Here is a 19521-nt window from a genome sequence, read left to right on the forward strand (position 1 = left end):
ACAATCCTGAATTTGCCAATAAGTAAATCGCTCTAGCTTGTGACGCTGCCAGATCACCGACTATTGCAATCATGCTCACGATGGCAATTAAGCAGAAACTATCAAGCACCAAATCATGGAACAAGGAAGCATTGCATACAGGATGGATCATAAACAACAAAGACTTTCAAGACTTATAAAGGTTCTAGCATATGGTGATTGTTCTAGAAAGGTACAATTGCACGTGCAAAAATGTGTACACGACTGCCAGAAACCACAACTCCCATCTCAGATATTATAAAGAGACTAGTTGATCAACAAAACACTTCAAGATTTAATATGCATCGCCAATTACAATAAGACAATGAGAGATCTTGCAGAAGTATCATACATATTCTGATATGTGAAAAGCTAGCTATATACACTAATCGTTTGATTGCAAGTGAACTGTAATGCATGTCTCGCAGAAATTATGGATTTATCTTTTTCAGTTTAAAGCTAAATTATAGCCTAGAGCTGGTAGAAAAATAGTATGATCAGCTACAATTTCCTAATAAAATCCAGAGCTGTCTCCAGAGTAGACATATGTTGCAATTGTTTCCTAGAATAGGACCCATCTGTCCCCATAAACCATCACAATCATCCTTCCGCTTCTAATATGGGACTTACTGGTAAGTCTTTACACTAAAATGCAACATTATTCAAGACATCTAACAGGTAATACAACTTGAACAAAAGTGAAATAAAACCAGTAACTATGCTGAACTAAAAATAGATGACTGCATTTGGTACCTACAAAATAAGTAGCTTAGCTTCCATTGTTCGATGCTTCACTCCTACATGAAAATGTTCTCTGCAAAGTGAGAAGAAGTGGGAGAAACATGACAGTGATGCTCCTCCACTTTCAAGCATGCTATCTAACATCGAAGACAATAGACTATAACAGACAAAATCACTTAACAAATAAGACAATATTTTATGGGAATAAAATTTATCTAACTTTAAAAGATAAATGAATTTTAATAGATTTTGGTTCCCAATATCAGTTGTAAAACTTGGATAATTAAGAAGTCAAACACAATCAATCATATAAATGGACTAGAACTTTTAAATTCTATGATTTCCTAGCACAATTTTTGCAAAGGTTTATGCTAGAACAATGCATAAAAAAGGTCTTGCCATGAAACACTCATGACAACACCTCATAGAGGTTGAAGAAAAAATAACAATAGTATGTGGAATAATAAATAGATGTCAGGCTATCAGCTACACAAATGTAAGTTCCTCAAATGAATCTGAGAAGCCTAGACAAATGGTTGCGTGCACATGCTCATTGGAAAATGCCACAAACTTACCCATGAGGACCTATTTTTCAAGTATTTTCACTAAATTTGGATACTACTAAGCTTATGAATTGTCCTACTACCAGGTTAACTTCTTAATTTTTCCATTCTTTTTCTACATCCCTACAAATACGTCTTAAACCCACACCATTCACGCTGATACAAAACACAAGCATCATGCACTCTCCCAAATTCAGGAACTAAAAATATTACATGATAAAGGCATCAAGTATGTTAGTCTCCACTATTATCCAACCTGAAGTAAAAGATAGGCTACAATAACAACATGCTACTATTTGAAATATTCTCTGAAAGGAGATAAAAAAGACAAAATAGCAAAATGATGGACATTAAAAGATTTATGTAGACCTCATTTAGAGAATGACATTGAGTTATTAATTGAAAGAAAACAATCTTATTTTCTAAAAGGAGATAAAGAAGACAGAATAGCAAAAAGATGGACACTAAAAGATAAAGTAGAGGAATGACAAGTTTGAAACTGGACAAGAAGCTCAATATTTAACTAACAATGGCCAACGAAGGTCAGAGTAGTGGTGGCAGACCGAGGAGAGGGGAGGAGTTGAAAGAGGGGTTGGGTTTGGGGGGACACAAGGGAAGTACTACTTAAAGTGGAGGGCGGAGGAAAAGTTACTGGTCACAAAATGCCTGGAAATCCTAATCACTAGGCTGTACATAGCATTGTTTGCAATCTGCACTTGAGAGCACACAAATTGGGTGGAGATGTAGACCATAACTCCATGACACCTAGTGTGTAATCTCAAACATGACTTGCAAATGCAATGTGGGCAACCAAAATCTTGACTTTAGCTAGATGCCCACATTTGCAATTATGTAATTATAAATGTATATAATCAATTGTTAGGGGTAAAATCAAGCCTAAATGACTGCCAAACAAAGGGCCAATACACGAGTAACACCATCTCCCTCAAAAGTGTAAATTATTGTCTTAAATCCTCCACACGCACACGTGTGTGTGTGTGTGTGTGTGTGTGTTCCTGCTTACCTACAACTCCATTTGGAATATTAAACATTCTTAGTAGATACCCAATACTTTCACTCAGAATATCTGCAAGTCATCCATGTGATTTCCATAACCACACACCAAATGCTATCAACTCAAACACGCATCTGGGATCTCTCTCATGCCACTCTACAACTTCACACTCCATAGAGTAGGAATTGTAGTGGTGTCATGAAATAGACATACTTTGTTGAAGCATTAGAAGTAGGCTGAACACTAAACTAACACAAAAGTTTATCAACAAAATAGTTTGTGTTACACATATGGATTGAAGGAAGAATTATGGTATCAACAGGAAGACATTGTAGTTTATATTAAATCTAGCTATAGGGCTGCACACTTTGAAGAAGATAACCTTCAAAAGACATGAAATTTGACAGTAGCATGGGAGTAAGTACAACCAGCATCATCAGTTGCATGCTTCCTTATTAAATTTAAATGGAGCTGATGCAAACAAAAATCATTCTCACAGGATCAAAAATGACATGTTTATGGCTTAGTTCAAGCATAAATAAATAAACAAATAGATACATCAAATTGGTGAGATGTACCAAGGAAATACAAGAGAAGGTCAAATATGTTATTGCTGTTTCAAAAACACTACAAAATTAAAGATATATTGATTGCCACCTGACAAATTTGTTATTAGTAATATGTCTCAACCCTTCTAAGCAAAATGACGAGAGGCTGACCAGCAGAGGTCTAATTATAAAGTCCACATCCTTACAGTTTTTCCCATCATCACAACAAAGAAATATCAAATTTGGATATCATAACAATAGGCTAAAGTCATATGGAGCAATTATTGCCGAATGATACATAAAACAATTAAAAGCATGCTGATCTGGCATACTCCAAAAAATTCTAAAGACCAAGGTTTCATTGGTCTCATTGGTCATTCAAAGCTACTCCAAAGTCAATTAGAAATCTAAAAGGATAGCTTGTCTACATATATATAAAACAGTAGTTTAGGGAATTAGAGAATTTTATGTTTTAAAATGAACTATGGCAGAGAACAGAGATCAATTATGTTCAATGCCACCTCTTATGATTCCTGAAAGAAGTCAGATGGATAATCCTATCTACTTCATAAGTAGCATTTAGTGTAACTGAGTTGGATAGTTAGATGGCTATCAATGAAGCATGTTTAATTGCTGTCACATCCTTTATCTGCAGCATCAATGGTATTTGCATAATTTCTTTTTACTCATTTCATTCCATTACATTAAGCTATGGATGAAACGCATTTACAGGGCTCAAATCCAATAGCTAAAAACTGTGCAACAGTATGCTTACCATCAGGATATCTCAAGAAAGCACAATTGTTACTTAGATGCTTGGTAACTAAAAGCTTTATACTAGTATTGTTCTATCCATCTGTATCAGTATTTACAAATGAACTTATAAGTTGGATGTATCACAAGGATGAACCTCATACTTTATTGGATATCCTTTTCTTAAGAAAATGAAAACTTATCAAGAAAGTTCAGCTGTTAAATGCTTGATGTTGATTAATATTGTGCAAAGAAAATGAAATGTCAAAAAAATTAACAACTAGGTTATTATCCGATATACTACTTGGAAGCATTTTCACAAGCTAATGGAACAAAATCCTGATTATAACCTTGAGAGAAGTATAATGAAATGGAAGAGGTAACTAGTGGCAGCGAGTATGTCCAGATCATAGGTATCAAATGAAATTGGCGAGTAGCATTAGTATCCGCAAGGACTGTAATTTTGTACAGATTGATATAAACCAGATGATATTTTCCAATTCGGGTGTGAATTGGGACATGGACTTTTGGACAATTGGGTTCGTTTATTGTAAATAACAAGTTTAGAGTTTTTAAACAATAGGCTTCTCGCATTACTCTCCTAGCCAACTGAGTTCTGAGTTTTTCTCCTCGTGACTCATGCTATCGCCTGCCAACTGCCTGTCATCAGCTATTGTCAGCCTACCGGGTATTCCTCCCTCTCCTCTCCATCACCTCCTCTTTCTTCTTCACCTTCTCGAAACACCCATGCCTCATTCCTTAGTACCATGGTACATGCCAGAGTATCATATATTGGTACATAGGCACGAACCGAACATGTACCAGTCTGGTCATGGAATACCGAAAACTGAAAACCATGACTCAGTGTAGGAGACTAATTGTTCTAGTCAGCAAGGTATTCAGTTTGTTGGTATTTGTGACTGTACGTTGTTGATAACTTGTATTGTTGGAAGCTAGAGAGTCCAATCTGCTCAGGTTCCTATTCCGAATCAGTTCTCAGTAGGAGGTGGCTTTTTCTTCTTTTGGAGTGGATTTACTCTTTATCCTACTTTTAAACATTTTTCTGTCAATTGTGCATCATAAGCACCGTTTTTCATCAAAAGAATGATGATTCTGGATGTTATACATTCACAAATCCAAGTGTCATACATTTGGGCAGAGGAACGCGCAAAACAAACAAATATTAGATTGACAATGTTTTTTTCTTTCACTGCCTAATCTCATACATTACCAGCTTATCTCATACATTTTGCATTGCTTTTCCTTCATTCCCAATTATTGCTTATGCATAAATCCTATACATACATACATACATACATACATTATATTTATGTATTGCACAATTCAATCTATTCTTGCATTCGATGACAACAAAGCAGCAGGATATATCAATTAAGAAAGAGTATGATCCAACAAACTCAGTTATTTTGCAATTTGCAGTAATATAACACCATTTGAACAAAATTATCCTGAATGATAAAATTTTGCAGCATCTGCAATTGTTCTCACATAGCACTATTAAGCGAGTGGCTGAGGAAAAAAAGTACCAATATTTGAAAGAGAAATCACTTTACCGCCTTAAAAGGAAAGGAGTCAATGTGAGATCACCTGATACGTAGCAAGATAAATCCACAACAAAGACATGTCAGTGCCTTAAATTATGGTGGTGGTGGCTGCTGTTGGATCTGCCTAAAAAGGAGGAACCTTGCACGGTTGACGGCAGCAAAGTAAAGGCAGACATGCTCCTCGAGGTCCTCAAGCTGGTGGAGGAAGCTGCGGTGGGTCTTGCCGAGATGGTGCAACACCTCTTGGATGGGGTGTTGCTGACGCTTCCCGCTTTCCAGACCCAGCCGCACCAGCACCCTGTCACTCTCCACTGTCGCATGCAACCTTGCCACCAGGCGGTCGATTGTGTCCAGGTCGTTGTTAATCACGTACACGCCTCGTGAGGCAGCCTCCAGCTGGGCTATGGAATCCCTCTGCCGTTTCCTCAGGCCTCGTACGTCTACCATTCGGTGGCAGCCCCCAGAAAACAAAGCAGGCCCAGCCATGAGAGTTACCAGTGCATGCGTGGCCAAAACCACTCCAGTCACAGCGAGGCCGATGGTTGAGACGATCAAACAGGCGCCGGACCCTCGGGTGGCGCAACACATCAGCCGGTACCTCCGGCTGGCCTTGAGTAGGCGGAGCTCCAGTTGCTGCTTAAGCTCAGCGAAGCATCCCCGCAGACCCTGGAAACTGCAGCTGCCGTCGCTGGAAGGAGCCGTGAAGGGATTGCCCAGCCGGTCGAACTCGAGGAGTCTGTCGAAAGCCAAGTCGCACTGGGCCTCGGTCAGACGGGCGGGAAAGCCATCGACTGCCGTGGAGGCTGGGAGGAGATCAATGAGGTCGCCGATTGGCGCGTAGAGGGAGCGGGCGCGGCGGACGGCTCGAACGAGGGAGAGGCAGAAGCGGGATGTGTGCTCGCTGCCGTCGAAATAGTCCGAAACGAGTCTGGCGAGGTGGGTGGGAGGCGCACCATGAAGGGCCTCTTCAATCGAGGTCCGGTCCGGCTGGAGGACCTGCGCGATTATGCGGCTTGATGACGGAGGAGCCCCCTCCTCCACCACCTCCATAGCTAAGTCGGTCATCTCCTCCTCGTCCCACCACTCGCCCTCCCCCTCGGACTGGTCATAGTGGATCTTGGACCATATCTCCTGGAAGGAGCTCGTGGTGACGGCGTGCGTGTACTCTCTGCTAAGGTTGATGGTGGAGGAGACGGGTGAAGCGGCGACAGATTCTGCCGCTGATGTCGTCGGGGCACTGCGCTCTGAGAGTGGGCTGCGATCTCTATTCCTCCACCTCCTCCCATTGATTCCTTCCCCATCCTCCTCTGGATCAGCTACCCAACAATCAATCACCCGATCAACGACATTATATACTGGTAAAGGAAGCCGTGAGTTACCTGGAAGCGGAAATGATGGAGGGGGAGAAAGCGCTGCGGCCGCGGTCGCTCTTCTTGTGGATCTTCCGGTGCTGCTGCCGAAGCAAAGCATGAGCCTGCCCCACCGCTGCTGCTGCTGCCGTGCCGACTTCCGAAGGAGGTTACCTTCTCACGGACGGAATGGGAAAAAGAGACGGGAGAAAGAGGAGCTCGAATTTTCTAGACCGTCAGATTAGGTGTTAGTGATATATCCACCGTGAACCCGAACCCATGACTTCAATGGGGTTGCAGGGTGGGTCAACATAAGTTGGTGGTAGCCCGTAAGCCGTTAGATGGGGGCAAGAGTGGAGATGATGAATTCTCATTAAAAGCAAGGAACTTGACCCGTAGACCGATTCAAATAAAACTGATTTTAAGTCTCATTCAATCCAGTCTGATTTGAATCAGACGAATGTGTAGATCCACATATTATTCTATTTATCTCTATCCTATATCTATATCTACGTGGATAATAAAAAATATTTATTCTTTTATCTCTACGTCATTGAGGGTGGATCGTCATGGATAATCTATTTGTGAATATAATTGATACCGTTCCTATATGTTATTGAGAGTTGATTCTCATGGCTAATCGTATTTGTAGATATAATTGATATATATGTTGTTCCTATATATTATAATAAGATTATAAACATAAAGAAGAAAATAGATTCGTGAAAAGTAATATATCAAATTATTAATTTTTAGAGAGCGTGTAAGATCGTTAAATGTTGATATTATTTTATTTTATTTAATCAAATCAAATAATTCTTAATCGATTCAACTAAGGTTTAACAAGTCTAATTTGAATCATACGAATGTTTAAGCCCACATATTGACGATATAAAAATAAGTAAGGAATTCTCTATCCATCCCCATCCCATCCATATCTATATGGATAATAAAAAAGACTCGTTTATTCTCTCATTCTTACATCATTAAGTTGGGTCCTCATGGATAATCATACTTGTGAACATAATTAATATCTCTATCACTCATATATATTATAAAAAAATTATAAATATAGAAAAAAGGAGACTAATGATTGATCAACCCATGAAAATTAGTATATGGAAGTATCAATTTTTAGAGAGAAGATGTTCATTTTGTCTAATATCTATATATTATGCAACCTATTTTGGAAGAAAGAATATCTATATATTCTAGTGGAATAGAAAAAAAGATTATCATTCTACTAACTAATAAAAAAGGATACGAAACTAATACTTATAAAGTGGAGGAAAAGTCTCTCTTATCTAGTTTTAACTCAGTATCAAAATTTATTGTCAATTCTAATGAAATAATAATATACTAAAGTGTTTCAAACGAACTGAGATCGATATTAGAAGATTTTAAGGAGATCACCCCCTAAAGAGTTACTAGATGAATTTCCACCCATAAGAGATATTCAGTACCAAATTGATTTGGCTCCAGGAGAAAGTCTATTAAATTTATCTCACTACTAGATGAATCCAAAAGAAATAAGATGATGAAGAAGAAGGTAAAAGAGTTGATGCGAAATGAGCGTATTAAAAAAAAATATCAGTGCAATCTTGATTTTATTAACACTTAAAAAGTTGAAAACTACCGATGCTTGATAATGTGTTCAAGAAAAAATATATTATTATGATGTATATGCGAAAAGAGAGATTTTTCATAAGTACTTACAACAAATTGAATCCGAATATATATATATATATGGTTCGTATAATTCTTAAAGAAAATCAATAATAATACTTATATGATTTATTTATCAAATAATTAGGGGGCTCAAAAACCTTCAATGTCATAAATTTATATGACTATTTTCCATATAAAAATCCAATGAATCCAGATAAAAACTCGAAAGCAGTTTTTACTCAAGTGGAGTGGATCAATAAGGAACAAGTGGAAGAGAGATATTTTCAAAAGATCAAGTTCTCACTTATTACTTTTATTTATATCGCATTATTAATTTTTATATTTTATAAATTTTTTAACAGTCTCACATTGTTAGTGAGCTACTTTTAAAGGCGTAGAACTAGTATAAATAAATACATCCTCTAAGTCTATATTATTATCATAAAAATAAATACATCCTCTAAGTCTATATTATTATCATAAAACTAATATCTTCGAATGGTTTATTATAAAAAATATTATTTTTATTAGATCAATTATTTTAATTTTTTTAGACATAATTTTTTATTTTACGTTTCAATATAAACAAACAACCCACTTCTTATCTTGTAAGAAAGACATCAATCACATCATCAATTATATATGTACATGTTTCAAGCAATTTACCAATGGAAAGAAACGATCAATGATGATAAAAATTAAAATAAAAAATATAGATGTATTTGTTTATATGAAAAATAGAATTTGAGTCGATGGTCTCGATAAAATAAGAAAAGTGGACCTGATCAACTCTATTCGTCCTAATGCATATAGGACAACCCACATCTTATAAGAAAGACTTCAATAACTCCATCAGAAACGATCAATGGCGACAAAATTCAAATAAAAAGAAAATACTAGTGCTTTGCTACCGAGAATGTTGGGCTGATGGCCCATATTCAGCCCATGTGGGCTTTATCAGCCCACGGCCCACACCCCCTCTTAACCTAACCCTAATTAAGATTAGGGGGGTGTGGTGGCTGCGTTTTAGAGGCAGATTAAAGTTATAAAAAGGCAGCAACGAGGCAGATCTTTGTAGCGACGAGATTCCAAAGAGAAGAAGGAGAACAAGGCAGAAGAGGAAGAGAAAGAAAGGGAAGAAGACAAGGACAACGCAGAGAGACTGTTCATAATCATCTAGCAGTGTTCTCATCTCAGGTTAGATCAAATCTACAGTAGGCTCTTGCTGTGATTACTTGGGAGGTTTTAGATATTGTGGGCAGTAACGTGATCCTTGTATCCCAGTTATTCTCTTGTGGTTGTTGCTTGGGTTTTGGGCAAGAGATTGAGATTTGTATATTCATTATTCTCATAGTGGATTATCTCTAGTTTGCCCCGTGGTTTTTACCCTTCACATTGAAGGGGTTTTCCACGTATATCTTGGTGTTCTGTTTGATTGTGTTTCCATTTTATTCCGCTGCATATTTTGGTCTTCTAGTATTTGTTCCTATACAAAGGTTATTCCTGTTTATATCCCCATCAACTGGTATCAGAGCGGGGTTTTGGTGATTTAATTTTTGTATTTGAACATGGAGGCCAGTAATATTTCTCGCATGATTAGTTTGAATGGAAATAATTGGATGATATGGAAACCAAGAATGGAAGATCTCTTGTATTGCAAAGATTTGTATGGACCTTTGCAAGGGGATATTGCAAAACCTACAACTATGATAGATGATGAGTGGAAGAGGTTAGATCGAAAAACAATTGGATTTATTAGACAGTGGCTTGATGATAGTGTATTTCACCATGTTTCTACTGAAATTTCTGCATATTCTCTTTGGAAAAAATTGGAAAGTCTCTATGAAAGAAAAACAGCTGGCAACAAAGCTTTTTTGATCAGAAAACTTGTGAACCTAAAATATAGAAAGGGTGCTTCTATTGCTGAGCATTTGAATGAAATGCAGAGTATTACTAACCAGTTATCCTCTATGAGAATGTCTCTTGATGATGAGTTGCAGGCATTGTTACTTCTCAGTTTATTACCAGAAAGTTGGGAGACACTGGTGGTTTCCCTTAGTAATTCTGCGCCAGATGGTATTGTCACTATGAGTCAAGTAACAAGCAGTTTGTTGAATGAGGAGTTGAGAAGAAAGAGTTCAGCAACATCTCAGAATGATTCACAGGCACTTATCTCAGAGAACAGAGGAATGTCAAAGTCTAGAAGCAGTTCACGTATGGGTAGGAGCAAGTCAAGATCAAGAAAAGATATTGTTTGTTATAACTATGGTGAGAAAGGACATTACAAGAACCAATGTAAGCAACCTAAGAAGAACAAAAAAAAGGGAAAAGAAGTGGAGTCTACAGAGTCAAAGGATAATACTACAGCTACAGTGCAGGGTGGTGATTATTTGATTTTGTCTCCTTCTGATGATATTTTTTCTTGTGTGTGTCAGGATCTTGAGTGGGTGATTGACACAGGTGCTTCTTATCATGCTACACCACGGAGGGAGTTTTTTGCTACATACAGGTCTGGAAACTTTGGTGTTGTCAAGATGGGCAACTATGGCACAGCAGACATCATTGGCATGGGTGATATCCATTTAAAGACCAACCTTGGCTGTAAGTTGGTACTTAAGGATGTGAGGCATGTGGTTGACTTGAGGCTAAATTTAATTTCAGTTGGAAGACTAGATGATGAAGAGTATGAAAGCAGATTTCACAGAGGGCAATGGAAGCTCAGTAAGGGTTCTCTTGTTATAGCTAATGGAAAGAAATGTCATACTTTGTACAGGTTGCAGGCTAAAGCTTATGGTGAGCAGTTAAATGCTACAGAGAAAGACTTCAGTATGGAGTTGTGGCATAGGCGATTGGGACACATGAGCGAGAAGGGGCTGCAAGCTCTTTCCAAGAGAGAGGTATTACCAGATCTCAGAGGTATACATCTGAACCCTTGTATTGATTGTTTGGCTGGTAAACAACATAGAGTTTCATTTGCTAGTGCTGCTTTGTCTAGAAAAATGCATGCCTTAGACCGTGTTTATACAGATGTATGTGGTCCTTTGAGGACAAAAACTCCTGGTGAATCTGTTGATGTTCTTGGTATAAGTGGTGCACTTTATTTTGTCACTTTTATAGATGATTTTTCCAGGAAAGTTTGGGCTTATGCTTTGAAGACCAAAGATCAGGTTATTAATGTCTTCAAAGAGTTTCATGCCAGGGTTGAAAGGGAGACAGAAAGGAAATTGAAATGCATAAGATCAGATAATGGTGGTGAGTATATGGGATTGTTTAATGACTATTGCAGGTCGCATGGGATCCAACATGAGATGACAATTCCTGGTACACCTCAGCATAATGCAATTGCAGAGAGGATGAACCGCACCATCATGGAAAAGATCAGATGTATGCTTTCACGGGCCAAGCTACCCAAAAGGTTTTGGGATGAGACTTTGAGGACTGCAGTTGATGTGATCAACTTATCACCATGTACAGCCCTAGATGGTGATGTTGCAGAGCATGTATGGTCAGGGAAAGATGTTTCCTACAGGCATTTGAGAGTGTTTGGTTGTCGTGCATTTGCACATGTTCCAGATAATGAGAGGTCCAAGCTAGATGGTAAGTCTAAAGAATGTATTTTTCTTGGCTACTCACATGATCAGTTTGGTTACAGGCTTTGGGATCCAGAAAAGCAGAAGGTGTTCAGGAGTAGAGATGTGGTCTTCTTTGAGGATCAAACCTTTGAGGATTTGAAGAAGAAGGCACCAGCCAAGACTTCTGTAGAAGGATTAGCAGATTGTGACCCAGTTATTCCTCCAGTATATCAGGGTGATGGGGGAGATGTGCAGGAAAATAGTGTAGAGCCTGATATTGATTTACCTGCAGGACATGTTGAGCAAGAAGAAGTAGGAGAGCAAGTTCCCGCAGAACCGCAATTGAGAAGATCTTCTAGACAACGTCAACATTCCAGAAGATACTCTACAGATGAGTATGTAATGCTTACTGATGCAGGTGAACTAGAGAATTACCAGGAAGCAGTTGAGAGTGAGCAGAAAGAGAAGCAGTTGCAGCTTCAGAAAATTCATACAGATGACAACGGAGCAGACATGTTGATGAAGACTTTACCAAAAGAAAGACAGGAGATATGCCGACAGTTGGTCGGCATGGCTTCACATTGAGGAGTCATGGGACAGCCTCCCTTATGGGCTGAAGGGGGAGATTGTTGGGCTGATGGCCCATATTCAGCCCATGTGGGCTTTATCAGCCCACGGCCCACACCCCCTCTTAACCTAACCCTAATTAAGATTAGGGGGGTGTGGTGGCTGCGTTTTAGAGGCAGATTAAAGCTATAAAAAGGCAGCAACGAGGCAGATCTTTGTAGCGACGAGATTCCAAAGAGAAGAAGGAGAACAAGGCAGAAGAGGAAGAGAAAGAAAGGGAAGAAGACAAGGACAACGCAGAGAGACTGTTCACAATCATCTAGCAGTGTTCTCATCTCAGGTTAGATCAAATCTACAGTAGGCTCTTGCTGTGATTACTTGGGAGGTTTTAGATATTGTGGGCAGTAACGTGATCCTTGTATCCCAGTTATTCTCTTGTGGTTGTTGCTTGGGTTTTGGGCAAAGAGATTGAGATTTGTATATTCATTATTCTCATAGTGGATTATCTCTAGTTTGCCCCGTGGTTTTTACCCTTCACATTGAAGGGGTTTTCCACGTATATCTTGGTGTTCTGTTTGATTGTGTTTCCATTTTATTCCGCTGCATATTTTGGTCTTCTAGTATTTGTTCCTATACAAAGGTTATTCCTGTTTATATCCCCATCAAAGAAGAACACCTCAACCGGTGGAAACACTCGGTGGTGAGTCGAAAAGACGAGCAGTGGTTTGGTACCCGAAAAGAACACGTTATCAGCATACGAACGTGACACTTGTACTTTCTTCTTTTCTCTGACCACATACATAATAATACAATTGTCGTAAGAAGCATTTCCGAAGGTGCACAACTGCGCTCGCACTGGCTAGAAATATGGGACCCAAACTTACTTATGGGACCCAGCGTCTGTCCACCAATAGTAGAACAGAAGCCAGTCTTGGCCGAGACATAGGATCCTCAGGGTAAAGGGGGCTTCACCAAATAAATTTAGCCGACATACCCACCGAACGAAGGGTAAGGCTCCCTTGTCTTGTCCCAGACAGAGGCCAGGATAATTCCACCCATCACATGGACGGATGACGTCATTTGGCGTCCGAGTGTCCGATGCTCGGTGTCGGAACCCTTGGTTTCTGTCTTAGCCAAGACATGGGAGCCCGACCTCCGCAGAAGCCAGTAACTAGCGAGGGGCCCGGCACGACTACCGCAGGGACCAAACCTTCGGGTCGCTGTCCGCCACCGGTTTCGATCACTATTCGGCCGCACGATACGATCAGATCCCGGCGGAAAAGCCTGTGGGCCGTCGGATCCACCTCAACAAACACCGGTCGGGAAGCACGTCGCTCGCCTATAAATACTGACGTCGAGAGATGGCCAGCCGCGGTGAAAGAGTGAGTGCCTCCTGCTCTTCCTTTCGATTTGAATCCAATTTGTATCCACCAACAACAGGCAGCAGCTTTGAGATTACAGGTATCGCATCGTCTTCTCTCAAATATTTTCATGATTTCTTGTTGATTTTTGGCTCCTGGAATGTTGGACAGCTTTAAGATGTTGTTTCTTAGATAGATTTTATGGAAATGCTACAATTTTGTTGGCTGATATGTTTATTTCCATGTTTGATCTGTGTGTGTGGTTTATATTTGTAGATCAATAGATATGTTGTTCTTAGTTTTCCTGATCGATGCCTGGTTATGCAGCACTTAGAACACCATGGCTGGCGCCGAAACCTTCCTTTTCACCTCTGAATCCGTGAACGAGGGGCATCCTGACAAGCTCTGCGATCAAGTTTCAGATGCCGTCCTTGACGCTTGCCTGGAGCAAGACCCCGACAGCAAGGTCGCCTGCGAGACCTGCACCAAAACCAACATGGTCATGGTCTTCGGCGAGATCACCACCAAGGCCAACGTGGATTACGAGAAGATTGTCCGTGACACCTGCCGCGGGATCGGGTTCGTGTCCGATGATGTCGGCCTGGACGCCGATCGCTGCAAGGTGCTCGTCAACATCGAGCAGCAGTCTCCTGACATCGCCCAAGGTGTGCACGGCCACTTCACCAAGCGCCCCGAGGAGATCGGGGCCGGCGATCAGGGCCACATGTTCGGGTACGCGACCGACGAGACCCCCGAACTGATGCCCCTCAGCCATGTCCTCGCCACCAAGCTCGGCGCACGCCTCACCGAGGTCCGCAAGAACGGCACCTGCCCCTGGCTGAGACCTGACGGCAAAACCCAGGTGACCGTCGAGTACCGCAATGACCACGGCGCCATGGTTCCGATCCGCGTCCACACCGTCCTCATCTCCACCCAGCACGACGAGACAGTGACCAACGACGAGATCGCCGTGGACCTTAAGGAGCACGTCATCAAGCCCGTCATTCCTGAGAGGTACCTCGACGAGAAGACCATCTTCCACCTCAACCCCTCGGGTCGGTTTGTCATCGGTGGCCCTCATGGTGACGCTGGGCTCACCGGCCGCAAGATCATCATCGACACCTACGGCGGCTGGGGCGCACACGGCGGCGGTGCCTTCTCCGGCAAGGATCCCACCAAGGTCGATCGCAGTGGTGCGTACATCGTGAGGCAGGCAGCCAAGAGCATCGTGGCCAACGGGCTCGCCCGCCGCTGCATTGTGCAGGTCTCCTACGCCATTGGCGTGCCGGAACCTCTGTCTGTGTTCGTCGATAGTTACGGCACCGGCAAGATCCCGGACAAGGAGATATTGAAGATTGTGAAAGAGCACTTCGACTTCAGGCCAGGGATGATCACCATCAACCTGGATCTGCAGAGGGGAGGCAATGGCAGGTTCCTCAAGACTGCGGCTTATGGGCACTTTGGAAGGGACGACCCCGACTTCACCTGGGAAGTCGTCAAGCCCCTCGAGTGGGAGAAGCCTGCTGCCTAAGCTTTGAATCGGCTAATCGATGCATGCCTATCTAGTAACCAATCTAGTTTCTTGCTGTTGTCATTGCGTCCCAGTTATTGTTACTGCTTGTTCTTGATCTGAAGTCTGATAAAAGAGTTTCGGTTTGGGTTTTAATCAATTGATGAAAAGTATAGAATCAAATAAAGAACTTGTGTTTGTTCATTGGGATTTTGTTGTAGCTCTGCATCAAGATTAATGAAAGTTGCTAATCTTGTACTGTCTAAATGCATGCGTGGAGTCATTAAATTATCATTCAAGTCAACCACCGGTTGTAGAACAATAACCGGTGGTGGTGCTGATCATCGTCCAAAACGTTAATAATCTCTGCTGTGTCCCACGCCTAACATGTTCTTGCTGACATGCTTCAGATCTGTTGCCTTTGTTCCTTTCGGCTGGAATTCTGCAACCCTGGAAAAGATTTTCTTTCAACATGGTCGGACCAAGTAAAATTTTGGCAATTCACATTTTCTACACTTGCAAAAGAACATGAAATTTACATTTTTCTTTCAAGAATCACATTTGCTATACTTGCAAAAGTATATGAAGCTTTACAGTCATTCATCATTACTTCGATGAACACAACAACAGACCATGCTTTGATAGCATACCCCTCCTCTGCTGTATGTCATCTTGAGACGCTCAATAGATCAGGGAGGGTTATCTTCCCGGTGTTGTGCAGGTCAATCTTGTTGAATTGGTTGCAGATCGACAATATTTCTTTCTCGTCAATCCTTCCCATCTCCTTCAGCTTGTGTATCACAAATTCTGATTTACTGAAATCCACAAAAATAGAGCATAAGGCCATGTAAACTTTGTTTGCTGTCATGCAATCGGTCAACTGGAGAAACATTTATAATTATTATCAAGTAATGAAATGTTGCTCCATTCTACTTTAGTTCAAAAAAGATTTGTATATATGCTAGTTTAAGATCACACCATCATGCAATCCCTTAACCATTCATATGAGTTTGTATCCTAAAAAATCACAGAAATAAGAAGCAGAATTTTTATAAAAAAATCAGAACCAACACTAGCTTTGAATGGTAGAAGTCAAACATCAAGTACCTTAAGGCAATGTTTCATCTACTTGTGCACAGTATTTATGCTGTTAATTCTTTCAAGAGTTTTAATCACCAGATGCTTGATGTGTGTAGCTGCAAAATGCTTTGCATAAATTTATTTTCTAAGTCATCATAATTCTGTGAACTTTATCAAGTTGGTGATAGATTTCAAAGGAATCAATAAGATCTTAGCAATAGTTAGATGTATATTCTGTATCTTTCATATAATTAATTGCTAGGTCTTGGGAAAGTTTCCTGGTTTCTACTAGGATGAACTCCCAGACTTACTGAAAGCTAGGGAAAACTCTGCCCTTGCACTGAGACAGATATAGTTTTGATTGGAATGGGCATCAACTGAAACTACTAACATAGCAACTCAATTTCGAAATGATCTGAAGCAAGAATAGGCACAAATGAAATGTAAAGGAAAAGCAAAACAGAGAGTTCATTTTCAAATGCACTACAAAGCTAAGTGTTCAAGATCAATAACCATAGAATGCATACTCTGTATTTCCAGAAAAGATGTTGATAACTGACTCAGATCTTTTTTGAAGTAATACCAGTGCAGAACATGAAAGCCAAGGTCAGAGTAATTTGTAGCGTGTAGATGACTGACTCAAAGCTTTCAACTCCAAGGTCATGATGTCAGTGAGAGCAGACATCTTTAATTCGTCATGGGGTGAATCCGTTCTTATTCACCTTCATGACATATGCTGGAGCAGACATCTTCACATCAAACATGTGGTTCATCACGGAAAATGAAAGGAATCGTAAATGTGATCTAACCTGATGAATCCTTTCTGATTCAGATCAGCTGCAAGCAAATCCTTCACCGTCAAGTCTCTTTTCAAGATCCACTTCGCAATCCTCCGGTGCCTCCTATCAATCCTGGCCTCCACCAAGTAGAGGAACGCCTTGCCCACAGCCAGGGTGGACACCAGGAGCCAGACGGACGCGAAGATCCTCCCGCGCGTCGTCTTGAACGACCGATCTCCGTATCCAACTGTCGTCACCGACATCACCGACAGGTACACGGCGTCCATCCAGTCGAGATTCTCCAGCAGGCGGAGCACCACCGTCCCCACCCCGACAGAGAGCACGACGACCCCGACCGCTAGCCCCACCTTCGTGCGGATCCTCATCCGCCCCTTCTCAGCGTCGACAATGTAGCTGGTGTGTCGGGTGCTGGCGCCGCGGACGCTGTCGATGATGGCGCTCTCCTGCAAGTTGAGTAAATGGTTGACGGCGTCGGTGAGCAGGACGTTGATGAGGCCGAAGCCGACGAGGACCGACACGCAGGAAATTGCTTTGGTGACCGGGGTGACGGGGGTGATGTCGCCGTATCCGATGGTACAGAGGGTGACGATGCAGAAGTACAGAGCGTCGACAGCGGGGTGGGTCTGGACGACGGAGAAGCCCCGGGGGTTGAAGAAGTAGGCGAGCATGCCGATGGAGAGGTAGAGCAGCAGCAGAACGGAGGCATGCTTGATGATCGGGCTGGAGGTATCGAGGTTCGGTTCCGAATCCTGGAGAAAGAGATCCCAGGGGATGACCGACATGGCCGGGGCGCTGCTTGCGCGGTGGAGGCAAGACTTGGGGCGAGGAGGAGTAGCAGCATCGGAAGAAGGCGAGAAGGAGACCGGGAAGGACTCTTCGATTTCCGAGTGAATGCGATGAGAGGACAGCAGCGGTTGTGCCGCTTCTTCCATTTCGAATGTTCTTAACTGACTTGGAATTATTTGAAACAGAAGGTGATGGAGAAACTATACAAATGGGAGCGAAGGGAGAGATATGTTTGTTACTCGCGGTCACGCGGGCTGGATAAAATCTTCAACCTCCGTAACCGTCACTCGCCTCATATACACGGTTGATGACCGGTTCAGCTGTGGATCCCACCTGAGACCACGTTGTGCGAAGTAAGAATGACGAGGGTAACAGCGTGAGTATCAACATAATACTATTGCAGGGTAACAATGTGCGTTAATTATCACTTTAAGTACTTGATGATATAAAATTAGTAAGTCCGAGTATAATGCAACTCAATGTACTTTATCTATCGAAACATATAAGAATGGCATAAAAATGTGATTATGCCAAACTACAAAGAAAATTGGATAAATTAAAAAAAACACTATTTTTTTTTATTTTTTCCCACCTAGCGTACTCTTCTTATTTTTATTATTTTTTTCTTATAGAGTATTTTTTTTCTTAAAAAATAAAATTATTATTTGTCTTCACACTTGGGGTCACTTAGCCCTCTTGCTCGCTCTCCCATGGCGAAGGAGTCTATCACTTATTCAAAATCTCCACTACTCGGGACAAAGCATTTGATGCCCTCTCTCATTTGACACCAATGTCTTATTTTTTTGTCTTCTTCGTGGATTCTCTCATTTTTATCATGTAATAGTGGTGTGAAAAGATTCGCTCCTCCGTATTACTTCATCTCCTCAACCTCTATGTGATCTTTATTATTGTTAGTCTCATCGTCTCCCTCATCTATCTCCGTATCACTTCACCTCCTCAACCTCAGTCTCTATGTGATCTATCTCATCGTCTCTATATGATCTTTAGGTTGTTATCTCCTCTCATACCGAGGAGGATGAGTTCCTTCTCTCCATTATCGTCCTCATCCCTATTACTCCATTCTCCAACATAAGAGGACGAGGGGTATAGGATAGAAGTCACTAATAAACGATGAGCTCTTTTGAGAATAAAGAAAAACAAGATGTTGTCATTTCAAATTTAATCTCATGAGACCAACCCTATACATTTAAAAATACATAGATAGATTTCAAATCCTCAATCTTTGTTAAATACATCATCACCAACTCGATATTTAAAGTGCGATGATAATTTATTTTGATAATTAATACTTGATGACTCAAATATGTTGATATAGGACAAATAAAGGGCAAGAGAAAAAATAATAAAGATAATAGAAAATAGATGATGGAGATTACGAAATTTGTTTTTGTTTTCGTCAAGAATTGAGGGCCTCCTAATTCTCTGTGACACACACTTGACATAAAACTTTACCCCTTTTTTATAGACCTCGATACAAGAAGAAAAATGCAAAACTTGTAAAATTAAGGAAAGTATAATAGCATTTAATAAATCAGTTCATTGAAACTTTTGGAAGAAAATAAATAATTTTTTTCTCGATCATATGTCTCTTTAATATATTTCTA

At 40.9% G+C, this 19521-nt stretch overlaps 3 protein-coding genes across 3 annotated transcripts; 1 reads left to right on the plus strand and 2 right to left on the minus strand.

Annotated features, from left to right (window-relative positions):
* Nucleotides 1–5003: 5003 nt before the first annotated feature.
* Nucleotides 5004–6744, minus strand: LOC103990869 (UPF0496 protein At3g19330). The gene is given in 3 exon segments (XM_065190602.1): nucleotides 5004–5310; nucleotides 5312–6510; nucleotides 6583–6744. Coding segments are annotated over 3 exon segments (1317 nt in total). The 5' UTR covers nucleotides 6674–6744; the 3' UTR covers nucleotides 5004–5283.
* A 6974-nt stretch (nucleotides 6745–13718) lies between these two features.
* Nucleotides 13719–15434, plus strand: LOC135678144 (S-adenosylmethionine synthase-like). The gene is made up of 2 exons (XM_065190603.1): nucleotides 13719–13820; nucleotides 14048–15434. The coding sequence occupies exon 2, from the start codon at nucleotides 14061–14063 to the stop codon at nucleotides 15249–15251; it is 1191 nt and encodes a 396-aa protein (XP_065046675.1). The 5' UTR covers nucleotides 13719–13820; nucleotides 14048–14060; the 3' UTR covers nucleotides 15252–15434.
* A 463-nt stretch (nucleotides 15435–15897) lies between these two features.
* On the minus strand, nucleotides 15898–18042 carry LOC135680083 (two-pore potassium channel 5-like). Its single transcript, XM_065194075.1, has 2 exons — nucleotides 17120–18042; nucleotides 15898–16045 (listed from the first exon to the last, which is right to left on the minus strand). The coding sequence occupies exons 1-2, from the start codon at nucleotides 18040–18042 to the stop codon at nucleotides 15898–15900; spliced, it is 1071 nt and encodes a 356-aa protein (XP_065050147.1).
* Between the last annotated feature and the right edge of the window lie 1479 nt (nucleotides 18043–19521).

This window comes from Musa acuminata, chromosome BXJ1-7, assembly GCF_036884655.1.
Source record: "Musa acuminata AAA Group cultivar baxijiao chromosome BXJ1-7, Cavendish_Baxijiao_AAA, whole genome shotgun sequence".
NCBI lineage: Eukaryota > Viridiplantae > Streptophyta > Magnoliopsida > Zingiberales > Musaceae > Musa > Musa acuminata.